Source organism: Leucoraja erinacea, chromosome 24 (assembly GCF_028641065.1).
Source record: "Leucoraja erinacea ecotype New England chromosome 24, Leri_hhj_1, whole genome shotgun sequence".
Taxonomy (NCBI): Eukaryota; Metazoa; Chordata; class Chondrichthyes; order Rajiformes; family Rajidae; genus Leucoraja; species Leucoraja erinaceus.
This window is the reverse complement of record NC_073400.1, coordinates 31,202,355-31,219,576: the sequence shown is the minus strand read 5'-3', so window position 1 is coordinate 31,219,576 and position 17,222 is coordinate 31,202,355. Positions and strand designations below refer to the sequence as shown.

General features: G+C 46.7%; 1 protein-coding gene across 1 annotated transcript; it reads right to left on the bottom strand.

Annotated features, from left to right (window-relative positions):
* Positions 1–1,432: 1,432 nt before the first annotated feature.
* Positions 1,433–17,026, bottom strand: taf8 (TAF8 RNA polymerase II, TATA box binding protein (TBP)-associated factor). The gene is made up of 9 exons (XM_055654982.1): positions 16,880–17,026; positions 14,269–14,360; positions 12,011–12,170; positions 10,643–10,741; positions 10,041–10,103; positions 7,201–7,325; positions 5,395–5,542; positions 3,331–3,473; positions 1,433–2,027 (listed from the first exon to the last, which is right to left on the bottom strand). The coding sequence occupies exons 2-9, from the start codon at positions 14,338–14,340 to the stop codon at positions 1,887–1,889; spliced, it is 951 nt and encodes a 316-aa protein (XP_055510957.1). The 5' UTR covers positions 14,341–14,360; positions 16,880–17,026; the 3' UTR covers positions 1,433–1,886.
* Positions 17,027–17,222: the final 196 nt, after the last annotated feature.

Sequence of the window (17,222 nt, the reverse complement as noted above, 5' to 3'; positions counted from 1 at the left end):
CAGGTCAGGCAGCATTTCTGGAGAACATGGGTAGATACATAGTGGTGGAGTAATCCAGCAGGTCAGGCAGCATTTCTGGAGAACACAGAGGGGTACAGAGTGCTGGAGTAACTCAACAGGTCAGGCAGCATTTCTAGAGAACACAGAGGGGTACAGATTGCTGGAGTAACTCAGCAGGTCAGGTCTGCAGAACATAGAAGGGTGCAGATTGCTGGAGTAACTCAGCAGGTCAGGTCTGGAGAACACAGAGAGGTATAGAGTGGTGGAGTAATCCAGCAGGTCAGGCAGCATCTCTGGAGAACATGGGTAGATACATAGTGGTGGAGTAACTCAGCAGGTCAGGCAGCATCTCTGGAGAACACAGAAGGGTACAGAGTGCTGGAGTAACTCAGCAGGTCAGGCAGCATCTCTGGAGAACATGGGTAGATACATAGTGGTGGAGTAACTCAGCGGGTCAGGCAGCATCTCTGGAGAACATGGGTAGATACATAGTGGTGGAGTAACTCAGCGGGTCAGGCAGCATCTCTGGAGAACGTTGACAGGTGATATTTGCAGTCGGGGCCCTTCTTCAGACTACATTTGAAGTTTCTATATCTTCAGGCCAAGCTTGGAGACATAACATAGAAAATAGGCGCAGGAGTAGGCCATTCGGCCCCTCGAGCCTGCACCGCCATTCAATATGATCATGGCTGATCATCCAACTCAGTATCCTGTACCTGCCTTCTCTCCATACCCCCTGACCCCTTTAGCCACAAGGGCCATAAGGAACTGCAGTTATTAAATAAAGCACAAAGTGTTGGAACGATCCAGCAGGACAGGGAGCATCTGTGGCAAGAATGGACAAAGCACGTTTTGGGTCCGGACCCTTTTTCAGACCAACATCCGATCCAAAAATAAATGGACGTTGCCTACCGATTCACTCCAGAGAAGCTGCCTGATCCGCTGTGTTTCTCCAGAACTTTGTGTTTTCTTCTAACTCTGGCTGCCTAGTTGCCTGCATGAGTTCACAATGTCACTAACAAGTCCTTCATTTGTGGGCTTTGCACCATTCCCTACTGGTCGCCACGTCCCTCAAATGAAAATCAAACAAGTGCAGATGTTGGAAATCTAAAATAATAGAAAACGCTGGAAACATTCAGCAGGTCAGGCAGCATCTGGGGTCAAGGAAAGAGCGTTCACGTCGCGACCCTGTTTCCACCAATCTTCCCACCACCCACGCGCAAGACGGACACCATTGTATGCAGATGCCGACATGTGTGTTCAGCTCTGGCCGAACAACTTCTATTCTTGTGTGTGGACTCGATAAGAAGAAGAGAGCCGCATCTGTGGAGGGAGGAAAATAGTCAATGTTCAGACATACCACCCTTTATAAGGACCTGAAATGGCTGAGTGAGGAGTATACTCTTAAAAACATGTCAACAGCACACAAAGCGGTTCTAAAAAAAAACTTTAATTTATTTGGAGGTACAATAACCTGTGATGAACAGCAGGAAAAATATAGTTGGCGTTGGACAGGCAATGTCATTATTAAGCCACATTGGTAAACCATGTGGGCTTACATGTTGCAAATGATCCCCATACAAAGATCAAACACATCCATGAGTTGTTCTGCAACATATTTCAAGCAGTTTTTTTTTAATGGACAACAAGAGAACGTTTTATTTCACCAGAAAGGTGGTGCAGAAAATTCTGGTTTGATATATTGGCTATTCAGATTCGACACAGCTGAACTGAATTTGAACAGCCTTGTTGAGAATATATTTTAGGGCCACCATTTCATTGGGCTTGCAGTCCACAGTTCATAATGCGTTGGAGGATGGCTTAAACTTTCCGCATCCTTTCAACGCACAGTGTTCCACCAAGTGATCTTCGGGTTTCCTCGCTCCTCACTTCTTCCTCCGGACCTTGGGCTTTTTAACCGGTCTAAGGTACGGGTTATCGATCATGGGCTCTTCGATGATCTTATTGTTGGATAAACCCGAATTCTGCTGCAATATGGAGTTTTCCTTTTCAGCAGATAATTCATCCTAGGAAAGAAAACAGGGCACTTAAAACACAAGGTAGACAACAAAAATTCTGCAGAAACTCAGCGGGTGAGGCAGCAGGAGTCAGTCTACCCCTTGCAACATTTTAAAAAAAGTGTATAGGAAGGAACTGCAGATGCCGGTTTATAACGAAGATAGACACAAAATTCCCAGTAAGATATAATTTTATACGTGCAACAGTTTAAAGACTGCTATCTACCTATACAAGACCAGAGAGACGAGTTTAATGTGAAGGAAGGAACTACAGATACTGGTTTACACCGAAGATAGACACAAAATGCTGGAGTAACTCAGTGGGACAGGCAGCATCTCTGGAGAAAAAGAATAAGGGACTTTGAGTCGGAACACCTTTTCCGATAAATAAAGTGTATCTCCCTCTTCTAAAAATACTTCCAATAATCAAGCTGACCCAACAACTCCTGACTCTGTGTACAAACACCATGTTGTTTGCAAAAGGAAGCACTGCCCTCTACAAATGCAACAAATCAGCCTTATTTCCTTCCATATTCAGCCTCTTTAATCGCCAATGTGCCTTGTGCCATGTTAACTATATGCTGCTTGTTTTTTTGTGTGATTCATGCACAAGAACACTGGCTCCCTCTTTACATCACCCGTATATAACCTGTTGTTTAAAATCAGATGGGGGTAAATGCTACATCTGTATATCATCTTTAATATGATAAGATGTACTTCAAGCATGAATGAATTTCAAATGGAGATATTAAGGAAGACATTCAAAGATCTAGTCAAATAAACAAGTTTAAAATAGTTTCCAAAGGAAGTTGTACAGAGAATGTAATATGTTAACATAATTTTTGTACCAATGCATTGAACTCACTTCTAATAAATAAAATTTAAAAAAATAAATAAATAAATGGGAGAGAGAAAAAAAATAAATAAAATAGTTTCCAACAGCCAATGTCTTAAACCTAAGATAGACAAAATTGCTGGAGAAACTCAGCGGGTGAGGCAGCATCTATGGAGCGAAGGAAGTAGGTGACGTTTCAGGTAGAGAAACTTCTCCTTCGTTCCATAGACACTGCCTCACATGCTGAGTTTCTCCAGTATTTTTGTCTACCTTCGATTTTTCCAGCATCTGCAGTTCTTTTTGAAACACAACGGAGCAACTCAGTGGGTCAGGCAGCATCTCTGGAGAACACGGACAGGCGAGGTTTCGGGTCGGACCCTTCCTCAGACTGGGGCCAATCTGGGACTTTTGCCGGGCTTGTTAGTTGACAAGATTTAGAAGGCGGAATATTGCAAAGGAACGAACTGGGAAACATACGGCATTCATATTTAGAGGAACATTCTCAGTGTCAGCCGGATCATCCTGTTCAGACGAATCCGTCTCCTCCATCTGTTGGAGTTCAAGTTCCGATGGGAGCAAGGCGTTTAGATAAGGAATAGTGGTCGTCTGTGCAGCAATCACTGGGGAAAAAAATGTTTTAATTAAAAAATTAAAAAAATTATTTGAAAGAAAGCAGATAGCAGCTCAAGCTAAGTGTAAGCACCTTTATAGAATGATAATTGCACAATTTAAAATGTTTCTAAATCAATAATTTGGAGCAGATATTGTCTACAAATTAGAAAAACAACACTTTTTAAATAGGCATTCGAAAAACCTGTGAATAAAAACAGTAACATATTGCACAGAGTCATAACATCAAAGCCAAAGCTTTCTAAATCTGGAACTACTTTGGTAATTGCAATAACATCTTACTTCCATTTACAATAAACTTTAGAACTGTTGACAGCAGCCAACAAGTTCAGGAATCTCATTTATATATAGTCACCAGAACTCTGGCATAATAATGGAATTGCAGACCTAGGCGCAGTGGCGCAGCGGGTAGGCCTGCTGCCTCAGTGCTGGGCACCCGGGTTCAATCCCGAGCTGTGCGGAATTTGCATGTTCTCCCTGTGACCACGTGGGTTTCCTCAGGGTGCTCTGGTCCCCCCCCCCCCCCCCCCCCCACATGGGCCAGAGGAACTGCAATTTACAGAGGGCCTAGTTTGAGTTTGTAGGTTAATTGGCCCTCTGTAAATTGATCCTGGTGTGCAGGGACTGGACATAGAATATGCACCAAATGCTGGAGCAACTCAGCGGGACTGGCAACATCTATGGAGAGAAGGAATGGGTGACGTTTGGGATCGGAACCCTTCTTCAGACTTCAGGAGTCCGAAGAAAGTTTCCGACCCGAAAGGTTGCCGATTCCTTTTCTCCTGAGATGCTGCCTGGTCCGCTGAGTTGCTCCAGCATTTTTTTTTTTTTTATATACAATACAATACCGTTTATTTGTCATTTGAACCTCACATGAAGTTCAAACGGAATTTGGTCATACAACAAGAAAAGAACCAAGACACACACCAACACAATCCACACAAACATACATCACAGTGAATCTCCTCCTCTCTGTGATGGAAGGCAAAGTCTTGTCTCTCCCCTGCTCTCCATTCTTCTCCCGATGTCAAAGTCAAAGCCCCCGGCGGGCGATGGTAAATAAGTCCAGCGGCCATTAAAGCAACGCCGGGCGATGTAAGGCCCTGCTCCGGGTCTTGATTTTGGAGGCCCCGGCAGGCGCTAGCAAGTCCCGCGGCCATTTAAAGCCGCACCGGGCGATGTAAGGCCCTGCTCTGGGTCTTGACGTTGGAGCCTCCGACAGGCGGTAGCAAGTCCCGCGGCTGTTTAAGCCGCGCTGGGCGATGTAAGCCCCGCTCTAGGTCACTTTCAACCCCACAACTCGGGCGGGAGAAGTTGCCGTTGCTGGTGCTCCGTGAAGCGGTCTCCCACCAGGGACCCGCGAGCTACCGGTGTCACCATCCACCGGAGTCGGGTCGCAGCAGCGCTCCACCGCAGCTCTCCACGCTCCGAAGCCGGCCAGCTCCACAGCTCCGCCGGCTCCGTGACTTGAACCCCCAGGTCGTTCAGGTTAGAGGCCGCTCCACGGTGCTAGGCCCCAACAACAATGGAGACCCGACAGGGAAAAGGTCGGGTCCCCGTACAGGGAAGGGATTTTAAAGTTTCTCCCACCCAACCCCCCCCGTCCCCCACACATACACAACTAAAAACCCACTACAAACTAAATAAAGTAAATAAAAGTTTGTTAAGGGAATAACTTGGGAATTACTTTGTCAAATTGAACAAAAATTGCAGGCGCCCCGAAAATTGTAGTGCTATCGTGTACCGTTTTTGCTGTATTTCAGGCATTTACAGGCATGCATAAAAAAATAACACTTTTTAGCTCTATTTTTAAAGTTTACAAAAGGAAATACTTTGTCAAATGGAACGAAACTTGCTACTGCACATTTTAGTTATTATATATATAGATGGAAACAAATGTGGCAGGCTTACAAGGGAAGGTTGAGACGTCATCTTTGAACAGGCTCTCGGTTTCTCCCGTTTTGGCCATGAATCTGGTGAGTGCTCGCTCCACATCTCGTCTCTGGGAGGCAGCTTTCTCCCGCAACACCTGGTAGTCGGACATGGGCTCTCTGATCGTCTACCAGGAGGGAAAGCACACACTTGAATGTTCATACGATAGGCGGGAAAGTACACTACACTTCCCAAGATGGCGCCCAACCCAGGCGACCATTTGCGCGCTAGCCACAGAAGCAGATCTACACTCACATATTACAATCGCTCCACACTTAAATCTATACTCCTACAGCAATGTTTTTACTTTAACTATGATATCCCCTTATAGATTATAATCGGTTACAGTCTTTCCGCCGACTGGATAGCACGCAACAAAAGCTTTTTACTGTACCTCGGTACACGTGACAATAAACTAAACTAAGCTGAATATATGTAAACGAGATACAGCAATGGAAACGCTGTGGAACCTGGGGACTTGGCGGGGGGCATGTGCAGCAGGAGGCCTGCAAGCAGAAGACAAGCCTGTTCGATGAACTCCATGCAACTGTGTTGGCGCCAAAAACGTGGCAGCTCTGTGTGTACGGCCCAGGTGAGATCTCCTGTATGGTTTTACCAGGTTGTGCACAAACAACAAGGCGTTTCACTTCACCTCGGTACACGCGACAATAAACTAAACTGAACCATGCCGAGCTGTAGGCCAAAGCCAGCTTGCACTGCTGGCAGGACATCCACCTTCTCTGGAATTCTCTGCCACAGAAGGCAGCGGAAGCCAATTCACTGGTTCTTTTCAAGAGAGAGTTCGATTTAGCTCTTCAGGCTAAAGGAATCAAGGGATATGGAGGTAAAAGCAAGAACGGGGAACTGATTTTAGATGATCAGCCATGATCATATTGAATGGCGCTGCTGGCTCGAGGTGCCTACCCCTGCACCTATTTTTCTATGTTTTTATCTTTAAGAGTTCGCTGGCAGATTTAGACAACTAATGGAACAATATGCTTTCCATACAACATGCAAACAGGCTCTTCGGCCAAGCTTGAACTTTATTTAAGTTCAAGTGAGTTTATTGTCATGTGTCCCTGTATAGGACAATGAAATTCTTGTTTTGCTTAAGTACACAGAAAATAGTAGTCATTTATTACAAAACAGATAAATGTGTCCATATACCATGATATAAATATATACACACATGAATAAATAAACTGATAAAGTGCAAATAACAGAAAGTGGTTATTAATAATCAGAGTTTTGTCCGAGCCAGGTTTAATAGCCTGATGTCTGTGGGGAAGTAGCTATTCCTGAACCTGGTTGTTGCAGTCTTCAGGCTCCTGTACCTTCTACCTGAAGGTAGCAGGGAGATGAGTGTGTGGCCAGGATGGTGTGGGTCTTTGATGATACTGCCAGCCTTTTTGAGGCAGCGACTGCGATAAATCCCCTCGATGGAAGGAAGGTCAGAGCCGATGACGGACTGGGCAGTGTTTACTACTTTCTGTAGTCTTTTCCTCTCCAGGGCGCTCAAATTGCCAAACCAAGCCACGATGCAACCGGTCAGCATGCTCTCTACTGTGCACCTGTAGAAGTTAGAGAGAGTCTTCCTTGACAAACCGACTCTCCGTAATCTTCTCAGGAAGTAGAGGCGCTGATGAGCTTTTTTGATAATTGCGTTAGTGTTCTCGGACCAGGAAAGATCTTCAGAGATGTACACGCCCAGGAATTTGAATTTACACGCCTGAAATCTGAAGAGAAAATTAAGACGATATGAAGAGAAAGAGGTGTTATACTTACCGGTGTCTTAATGTAGGTGTGAGGATCTGGGAATTCTGGAAAGTGCCCTGGGATGTAGGAAGGATGGATTCGTTTCTGTCCTGTAGATAGTGCCCTGGGAGTCGCTGGAGTATTTGTAACAGGAGCTTGGAGAATGAAAAAAAGAAATGATTTAGCGCAACTAAAGACGCAAAAAGCTGGAGTAACTCAGCGGGTCAGGCAGCATCTCTGGAGAAAAGGAACAGGTGATGTTTTGGGTCGAGACCCTTCTCTAAATTCTAAAGGATCCCAACCCACAGCATCTTTTGAACATTCCCTCTACAGATGCAATCTGACCTGCTGAGTTTCCCCAGAGGTAGACAACAATGCTGGAGAAACTCAGCGGGTGCGGCAGCATCTATGGAGCGAAGGAAATAGGCAATGTTTCGGGCTGAGACCCTTCTTGAGACTGATGTAGGGTGGGCGGGTTGGCGGGAAGAAGAAAGGAGAAAGGAAGAGGAGGAGCCAGAGGGCCGAGGGAGAGCTGAGAAGGGGAGAAGACAGCAAGGGCTTCCGGAAATTGGAGAAGTGAATGTTCATACCACCAGGGTGCAGACTGCCCAAGCGGAATATGAGGTGCTGCTCCTCCAGTTTCCGGTGGGACTCACTCTGGCCATGGAGGAGGCCCAGGACAGAAAGGTCGGATTCGGAATGGGAGGGGGAGTTGAAGTGCTGAGCCACCGGGAGATCGGGTTGGTTAATGTGGACCGAGCGGAGATGTTGGGCGAAACGATCGCCGATCCTGCGCTTGGTCTCACCGATGTAGAGCAGCTGACACCTAGAGCAGTGGATGCAATAGATGAGGTTGGAGGAGATGCAGGTGAACCTCTGTCGCACCTGGAACGACTGCTTGGGTCAAGGAGGTGCAGCCGATAAGACACAAAATGCTGGAGTAACTCAGCGGGTCAGGCAGCATCTCTGGAGAGAAGGTAAGTATGGTAGCAGCAAGCCAACAATGTGCAACATACTGAAATCTTGGTTTGACTGATCACACACACTTCACTCGTTCACCCAGTCTCACTGTTGAATCTTCTGCAGATCATCTCTGCAACACAACATCTGAACGTTCCTCTGGAAAGGAACAAAGAGTTCACTTGTTATGGGAGTGGAATCAGGCCATTCGGCCCATCGGGTCCATTCCGCCATTCAATCCTGGCTGATCTCTGCCTCTGAATCCCATTTTCCTCCCTTCACCCCATAACCTTTGACGCCCGTTCTAATCAAGTATTTGTCTATCTCTACCTTAAAATATCCACTGACTTGGCCTCCACAGTCCTCTGCAGCAATGAGTTCCACAGATTAACTACCCTCTGACTAAAGAAGTTCCTCCTCACCTCCTTTAATTCTGAGGCTGTGACCTCTGGTCCTTGACTCTCCCACCAGTGGAAACATCCTCTCCACATCCATGCCTTTCTATCTATGCCTTTCACTATTCTGTAAGTTTCAATGAGAGCCCCCCCCCCCCCCCCAACCTTCTAAACTCCAGCGAGTACAGGCCCAGTGCTGTCAAACCCACTCATTCCTGGGATCATTCTTGTAAACCTCCTCTGGACCCTCTCCACAGCCCGCACATCCTTCCTCGGATATGGGGCCCAGATTTGCTCACAGTACTCCAAATGCAGCCTGACCAGCGCCTTATAGAGCCTCAGCGTTACATCTTTGTTATTGTATTCCAGTCCACTTGATCTAAATGCTATCATACACAGATGTTGTCTCCTGTATTCTAAAGCAGCTGCTGTCTGCAACCTTAATCTCCTTTAATCCATTTCATGCTTGGACCAAAAAGCATAAGAAAATTAAAATATCCGTCCTCGTTCTCCGTCAAGAGAGAGCTTCCCACACCAAGTAACGCCAGGATGCAGACAGGATATCTCACCTCATTACTTCCAGGCAGCATTTCCCATCCCTCCTGGCATCTTAACTTGATAACTATAACATCCTACTGTAAAATGCTAGCAGCCTTCTATAATTAACCATATAACCATGACATCACGGAAACAGGCCATCTCGGCCCTCCTAGTCCGTGCCGAACACTTACTCTCACCTAGTCCCATCTACCTGCACTCAGACCATAACCCTCCATTCCTTTCCCGTCCATATACCTATCCAATTTATTTTTAAATGATAAAATCGAACCTGCCTCCACCACTGGAAGCTCATTCCACACAGCTACCACTCTCTGAGTAAAGAAGTTCCCCCTCATTTTACCCCTAAACTTCTGTCCCTTCATTCTCAAATCAAAACGTACGTGCGGATGTTCTTACGAGCAGTTTTGTTTAAGAAGGAACTGCAGATGCTGGAAAAATCGAAGGTAGACAAAAAATGCTGGAGAAACTCAGCGGGTGAGGCAGCATCTATGGAGCGAAGGAATAGGTGACGTTTCGGGTGAGGCAACATCTATGGAACGAAGGAATAAGTGACGTTCAAATACCAAAGGGTCTCGACCCGAAACGTCACCCATTCCTTCTCTCCATAGATGCTGCCTCACTCGCTGAGTTTCTCCAGCATTGTCTACAGAAGAAAGGCCTCAACCCGAAATGACGCCTATTTCTTTGCTCCATAGATGCTGCCTCAAGCTGGTGAGGCAGCATCTATGGAGTGAAGGAAATAGGCGACTTTTCGGGTCGAGACCCTTCTCGAACTGCTGTGGGGGGGGGGGGGGAAAGAAGTTTAAATTCCATTTGGAATATTTTGGAGGACCAAGAAACCAAGAACCAAGAAGAGGATGAGACAGTGGACGGTGGGGGAGCTGGGAAGGGGAGGGGAAAGAAGGAGAAAGCAGGGACTACCTGAAATTGGAGAAGTCAATGTTCATTACTTACGAGCAGTGATCACCATCCTCTGTGAACGCTTGGCGTAAGCTTGAATATTATCCACGTTGAAACCTAGAGACAAGCAGCACAATGATCAGCAAAATATTTCCCTGTGTTTGACTCCATCGACATTACAACATAGATGTTGTAACATCTCTGGGATGGCAGCCACTAAATCAGCTCAATCGAGGGGATCTATCGCAGTCGCTGCCTCAAAAAAGGCTGGCAATATCATCAAGGACCCACACCATCCTGGCCACACACTCATCTCCCTGCTACCTTCAGGTAGAAGGTACAGGAGCCTGAAGACTGCAACGACCAGGTTCAGGAATAGCTACTTCCCCACAGCCATCAGGCTATTAAACTTGGCTCGAACAAAACTCTGAACATTAATAGCCCATTATCTGTTATTTGCACTTTATCAGTTTATTTATTCATGTGTGTATTTACGTATATAATGGTATATGGACACACTGATCTGTTCTGTATTCATTCCTACTATGTTCTGTTGTGCTGAAGCAAAGCAAGAATTTCAATGTCCTATCAGGGACACATGACAATAAACTCTCTTGACGACTTCTTGACTTGCATGAACCCAAAAGGACACGTACCCATTTCTGCCAGAGTGACCACCACATCTGCCAAGGTCGGCTGCGTTCTTGCCGAATGTTCACAATAAACTTTAGCACTGCGACCAATTTCAGAAAGATCTAGGCAGGAAACAAAAAAAAGTTTATGTTGGAAAGTATCATGACATATCGTTAAAGAAACGTTTAAGAAGGAACTGCAGATGCTGGCAAAATGGCAAAACCTTCAAGACGACACGTCGTTGGGATGTGAGAGGAAACCGGAGCACCCGGAGGAAACCCACACACAGTTAGAAACATAGAAACATAGAAATTAGGTGCAGGAGTAGGCCATTCGGCCCTTCGAGCCTGCACCGCCATTCAATATGATCATGGCTGATCATCCAACTCAGTATCCCGTACCTGCTTTCTCTCCATACCCCCTGATCCCCTTAGCCACAAGGGCCACATCTAACTCCCTCTTAAATATAGCCAATGAACTGGCCTCAACTACCCTCTGTGGCAGAGAGTTCCAGAGATTCACCACTGTCTGTGTGAAAAAAGTTCTTCTCATCTCGGTTTTAAGGGGAGAACGTACAAACTCCACACACACACACACGCGAGGTCAGGATCGAACCCGTGTCTCTAGCACGGAGGCAGCAGCTCTGCCAGCAGTGCCACTGTTAAATTCCCCCAAACTCTTTAACCCACAGTACACGAAAGCACCTTCACTTACACACTCGGACCAATTAACCTCAAACCTGCATGCCGCTACCAGAACACCAAGAGAGCACCCACGTGGTCACAGGGAGAACAAGCAAACTCCACACAGACAGCACCCGAGGTCATGCTCCAACCCGGGAAAGTGGCGGTATGGAGACAGTAACTCCACCGCTGTGTAACTGTGCCTGCTTGTAAAATGATGCAGTTACCCAGATAAGAACCCGACATTTTCAACATTTCCAAAACATTTAAATTGTGCCATTAGACGTGTCTAATGGCACAATTTAAATGTTTTGGAAATGTTCTTCCGCAAATTAATTTGTTTATCCCCAGAGGAAAGACTCCCCAAGGACCAACTTATTCCAAACATGATTCCAAAAAAATTGTGCCATTATTGGCTATATTTAAGAGGGAGTTAGATGTGGTGTCTAATGGCACGGGATACTGAGTTGGATTTAAATGTTTTGGAAAATGTTCTTCCGCAAATTAATTTGTTTATCCCCAGAGGAAAGACTCCCCAAGGACCAACTTATTCCAAGTACAATATTAATAAATGTAAATATGATTTTTGATCCGTGTGAAGGGGTGTGGGGGGGGGGGGGGGGGGGGGGGGGGGGCACTCCTCCACCGCTATGCCGATCTGCATTGACAAGACGTGAACATTATTGAATGGACCCAACTATTTCTTACAACTCTGCAGCATTTCTGTCAGCGTTTCCACGGCAGCCTTCTCAGCAGCCTCGAAGCCCGCTTCAGTGAGCAGGGAACTAACCACCACCTGTAGTGTTCGCCTGCGGGCCAGGTAGTAATTGTCAGATGGAGACGTCGACACCTTCGAACCCGACGACTTCTGAAAAACAAAACGTCCCAAAATGAGCAGACATTGGTTTCCCAGTGTTTGAAACAGAACAATAGACAATAGGTTACACAAAAAAGCTGGAGAAACTCAGTGGGTGCAGGCAGCATCTATGGAGCGCAGGGAATAGGCAACGTTTCGGGCCAAAACCCTTCTTCAGACTGATAGATAATTCTTCAGACAATAGACAATAGGTGCAGGAGTAGGCCATTCAGCCCTTCGAGCCAGCACCGCCATTCAATGTGACCATGGCTGATCATCCCCAACCAGTACCCCGTTCCTGCCTTCTCCCCATATCCCCTGACTCCGCGATCTTTAAGAGGCCTATCTAGCTCTCTTGAAAGCACCCAGAGAACCGGCCTCCACCACCCTCTGAGGCAGAGAATTCCACAGACTCACCACTCCCAGTGAGAAAAAGTGTTTCCTCGTCTCCGTTCTAAATGGCTTAATCCTTCTTCTTAAACTGTGGCCCCTGGTTGTGGACTCCCCCAACATCAGGACCATGTTTCCTGCCTCTAGCGTGTCCAAGCCCTTAGCAATCTTAACAATGGGAAAGGACGTTATGGACCGAGGGGCCTGTTCCTGTACTACACTGTTCTATATTTGATATCTAAACTTAAAAATTGTGCCAAAACAATACCCACAAAGAGGAGGTAGACAAAAGTGCTGGAGAAACTCAGCGGGTGCGGCAGCATCTATGGAGCGAAGGAAATAGGCGACGCTTCGGGCCGAAACCCTTCTTCCACAAGGAGGAACTATTAAATGCAACAATTAAAAATGAAAACGCAAAAAACTTTGTACAAATTTATGCTTCCATAAGATCTTCAAAACCTAATTTGATTAAATAAGAAAGTTTTTGTAATCAAAATAAATCAAGATAAATTAAGATTTTTTTTTTTTACCCACATTCCTAGATTTGAGGAGCAGAAGAGGTATGCAAAGGGTCACCACATCAAGAGCGCCAATAAAGTCACACGTATCCGATTTTAACACAAATAATTGTTAACACATTTCATTTGTGGTCCCCCTTAGGTTTCTGCGCCCCCCCCCACCCCACCCCCTTCCTTAAGTTGTAGGAGTAGAATTAAGTCATTCAGCACATCGAGTCCACTCCGCCCTTCAATCATGGCTGATTTCTGCCTCCTAATCCCATTTTCCGGCCTTCTCCCCATAACTCTCGACACCCGTTCTAATCAAGAACCTGTCTATCTCTGACTTTAAAATATCCGCTGACTTAGGCTCCGCAACCCTCTGTGGCAATGAATTTCACAAATTAACTACGCTCTGACTAAAGAAGTTTCTCCTCACAGTCCAGACCTAAATCCAATTGAGAATCTCTGGCAAGACTTGAAAATTGCTGTTCACAGACGCTCTCCATCCAATCTGACTGAGCTCGAGCTATTTTGCAAAGAATGGGCAAAAATTTCAGTCTCTAGATGGGCAAAGCTGGTGGAGACATACCCCAAAAGACTTGCAGCTGTAATTGCAGCGAAAGGTGGTTCTACAAAGTATTGACTCAGGGAGGCTGAATACTTTTGCACGCCACACTTTTCAGTTTTTTATTTGTAAAAAAATTTGAAAAACATATATCATTTTCCTTCCACTTCACAATTATGCGCCATTTAGTGTTGGTCTATCACATAAAATCCCAATAAAATACATTTACGTTTGTGGTTGTAACGTGACAAAATGTGGAAATGTTCAAGGGGTATGAATACTTTTGCAAGCCACTGTATGCCTTTCATTATTCTGTAAGTTTCAATGAGGTCTCCCCTCAACCTTCTAAACTCCAGCAACTACAGGCCCAGTGCCGTCAAACGCTCATCATACGCTGTCTCACTCATTCCTGGAATCATTCTCGTAAACCTCTTCTGGAATCAAACTATCGTGTTATAGCAGAAGCACCAGCGAGGACCATAGGACTTAGGTTTAAGGTGAAGGGGAAAAGATTTAATGGGACAGGTTGGCCGGTGTGGGCAAGTTGGGCCGAAGGGCCCGTTTCCACACGGTATCACTCTAAGACTCTATAACCACCAGCACTTTCAGCTTTCAACATGCCGACAATCCAATGCAATCTGACCTGTCACCTTACCTGGGAAACATTCTCCACTGAGACTCGACAAGTAGCATCAGTCGATGAATATATGTCAGAGACAGTCGCCATTTTGGCAACTAGGTGGTTGTCTGAAATAAAAAGAGATGAACAGTCATTGGTAGTGAAAAGCATTTTTCATTGCATACTATGCAGCTAACCACAAGATTATACATTATTACAATCAATGCATCCACAATGTAATAGGCATATAATTCAGTGTAGGATAAAGTCCTGACGGCTGTAGGGAAGTAGCTATTCCTGAACCTGGACGTTACAGTTTTCAGGCTCCTGTACCTTCTTCCCGATGGCATTGGTGATGAGAGTGTGGCCAGGATGGTGTGGATCTTTGATGATTTTGGCTGCCTTTTTGAGGCAGCGACTACGATAGATCCCTTCGACGATGGGGAGGTCAAAGCCAGTAATGGATTGGGCAGTGGTCACAACTTTTGCTCCTTGGACAGTCAAGTTGCCGAACCAGGCCACGACGTAACCAGTCAGAATGCCCTCTACCGTGCACCTGTAGAAGTTTAGGAGAATCCTCTTTGACATGCCGAAACTCCTCAGGAAGTAGAGTCACTGATGTGCCTTCTGTATAAGGCAGCAACTCAACCACTGCGCCACCCTGCACGGATTCCACGCCCCTCATAATTATATGTCCTAGTATTTGGTTATTTTCCCCATTCCTTAATCTTATTCCATAAAGTTCATATGATCAGAATTAGGCCATTCGACCCATCAAGTCTACTCCGCCATTCAATCACGGCTGTTCTATCTCTGCCTCCTAACCCCCATTCTCCTGCCTTCTCCCCGTAAGCCCGCTACTCCATCTGCTTTTGAGGGGGTGAACTAAGGAAGGTCCAGCATGGAGGGAGGGAGAGGGGAGGGATGGGACCCACCGAGAAAACCAAGGGGGGAGGAACGACAAATAGAAGGTGTTAAAAATTGTCTGTGTTAAAATGGGATACTTGTGAGTTTTGTCAGCATCCTTTATGTGGCGTCTCTTTGCATACCTTCTTCCCGTAACCCCTGATGCATAGATGTCCAGCACCATCATAGTGCTGAGTGATGCTCTACCTGGAGTAGTTGCATCCAGATCCAGATACATAGAAACGTAGACAATAGGTGCAGGAGTAGGCCCTGTACCTTGTGTCTTCCGAAGAGTCATAGACATAGATATAGAAAATAGGTGCAGGAGGCGGCCATTCGGCCCTTTGAGCCAGCACCGCCATTCATTGTGATCGTCCCCAATCAATAACCCGTGCCTGCCTTCTCCCCATATCCCTTGACTCCACTAGCCCCTTGAGCTCTATCTAACTCTCTCTTAAATCCATCCAGTGAGTTGGCCTCCACTGCCCTCTGTGGCAGGGAATTCCACAAATTCACAACTCTCTGGGTGAAAAAGTTTTTTCTCACCTCAGTTTTAAATGGCGTCCCCTTTAGTCTAAGACAGTGGCCCCTGGTTCTGGACTCGCCCAACATTGGGAACATTTTTCCTGTATCTAGCTAGTCCAGTCCTTTTATAATTTTATATGTCTCTATAAGATCCCTCCCCTCATCCTTCTAAACTCCAGTGAATACAATCTTTCCTCATATGACAGTCGAGCCATCGCAGGGATCAATCTCGTGAACCTACACTGAACTGCCTCAATCACAAGAGATCAAAACTGTACGCAATACTCCAGATGTGGTCTTACCAGAGCCCTATACATCTGCAGAAGAACCTCTCTACTCCTATACTGAAATCCTATTGTTATGAAGGCCAACACTCCATTAGCTTTCTTCACTGTCCTGGAAGTTGAACAGTTTTATACGGGACAATTTTTATATTTACCAAGCCAATTAACCTACAAACCTGCACGTCTTATGGCATGCGGGAGGAAACGCAGGTCACGGGGAGAGTGTGCGAACTCCGTACAGACAGCACCCTTAGACGGGATCAAACCCGGGTCTCCGGCGCTGCATTTTGCTGTAAGGCAGCAACACCACCGCTGCGCCACCATGACCACCATTCGGCCCTTCGAGCCAGCACCACCATTCTATATGAACATGGCTGATCATCCACAATCAGTACCCCGTTCCTGCTTTTCCCCCCCCATATCATAGAAACATAGAAAATAGGTGCAGGAGTAGAGGCCATTCAGCCCTTCAAGCCTGCACCACCATTCAATATGATCATCCAACTCAGTATCCCGTACCTGCCTTCTCTCCATACCCTCTGATCCCTTTAGCCACAAGGGCCACATCTAACTCCCTCTTAAATATAGCCAATGAACTGTGGCCTCAACTACCTTCTGTGGCAGAGAATTCCACAGATTCACCACTCTCTGTGTGGAAAAGTTTTTCCTCATCTCAGCCCTAAATGGCCTTATACCTCTTATTCTTAAACTGTGTGTGACCCCTGGTTCTGGACTCCCCCTGCTGCCCTGTGTCCACATTACTGGGATCCTGCTGTGCTCTCCCCAAGGCCGGGATGGAGGGGGCGCTAGGGGAATGCAGCTCTTCTCGCCCCACCCCCACCTTCCAGGGGGAGGGGGAAGGGAGTGGGAGGAAGCCCTGGGCCTTACACCTGGGCCTAACACCGGGCCCCCGACCCCGGTCCCACACTTACCCTGGCCGGGTCCCAGGGCGGTCCGAGAGGGAGAGAGTCTCTCACACACACACACACACACACACGGCGATGGCGAAGCCCCGCACTGCCGCCGCTCCTAGGCCCCGCACTGTTGTCACTTCCGGCCCGCCGGCCGCCCCGCACCACCGTCACTTCCTGCATGCCAGCGGGCCAGCCGACGCCTCCCCCTCCCTTATGTTCCGTCATTTCCGCCCCTCGCCAGCCTCATGCGTGCAGCGCTGCTCCCCGTAAAGCTGTCACTTCCGGTCCGCCAACCGCCCCGCAATGTTGTCACTTCCGGGCCCCCAGGCGCACACCCGTCATACTGTTCCCCGCAATGCTG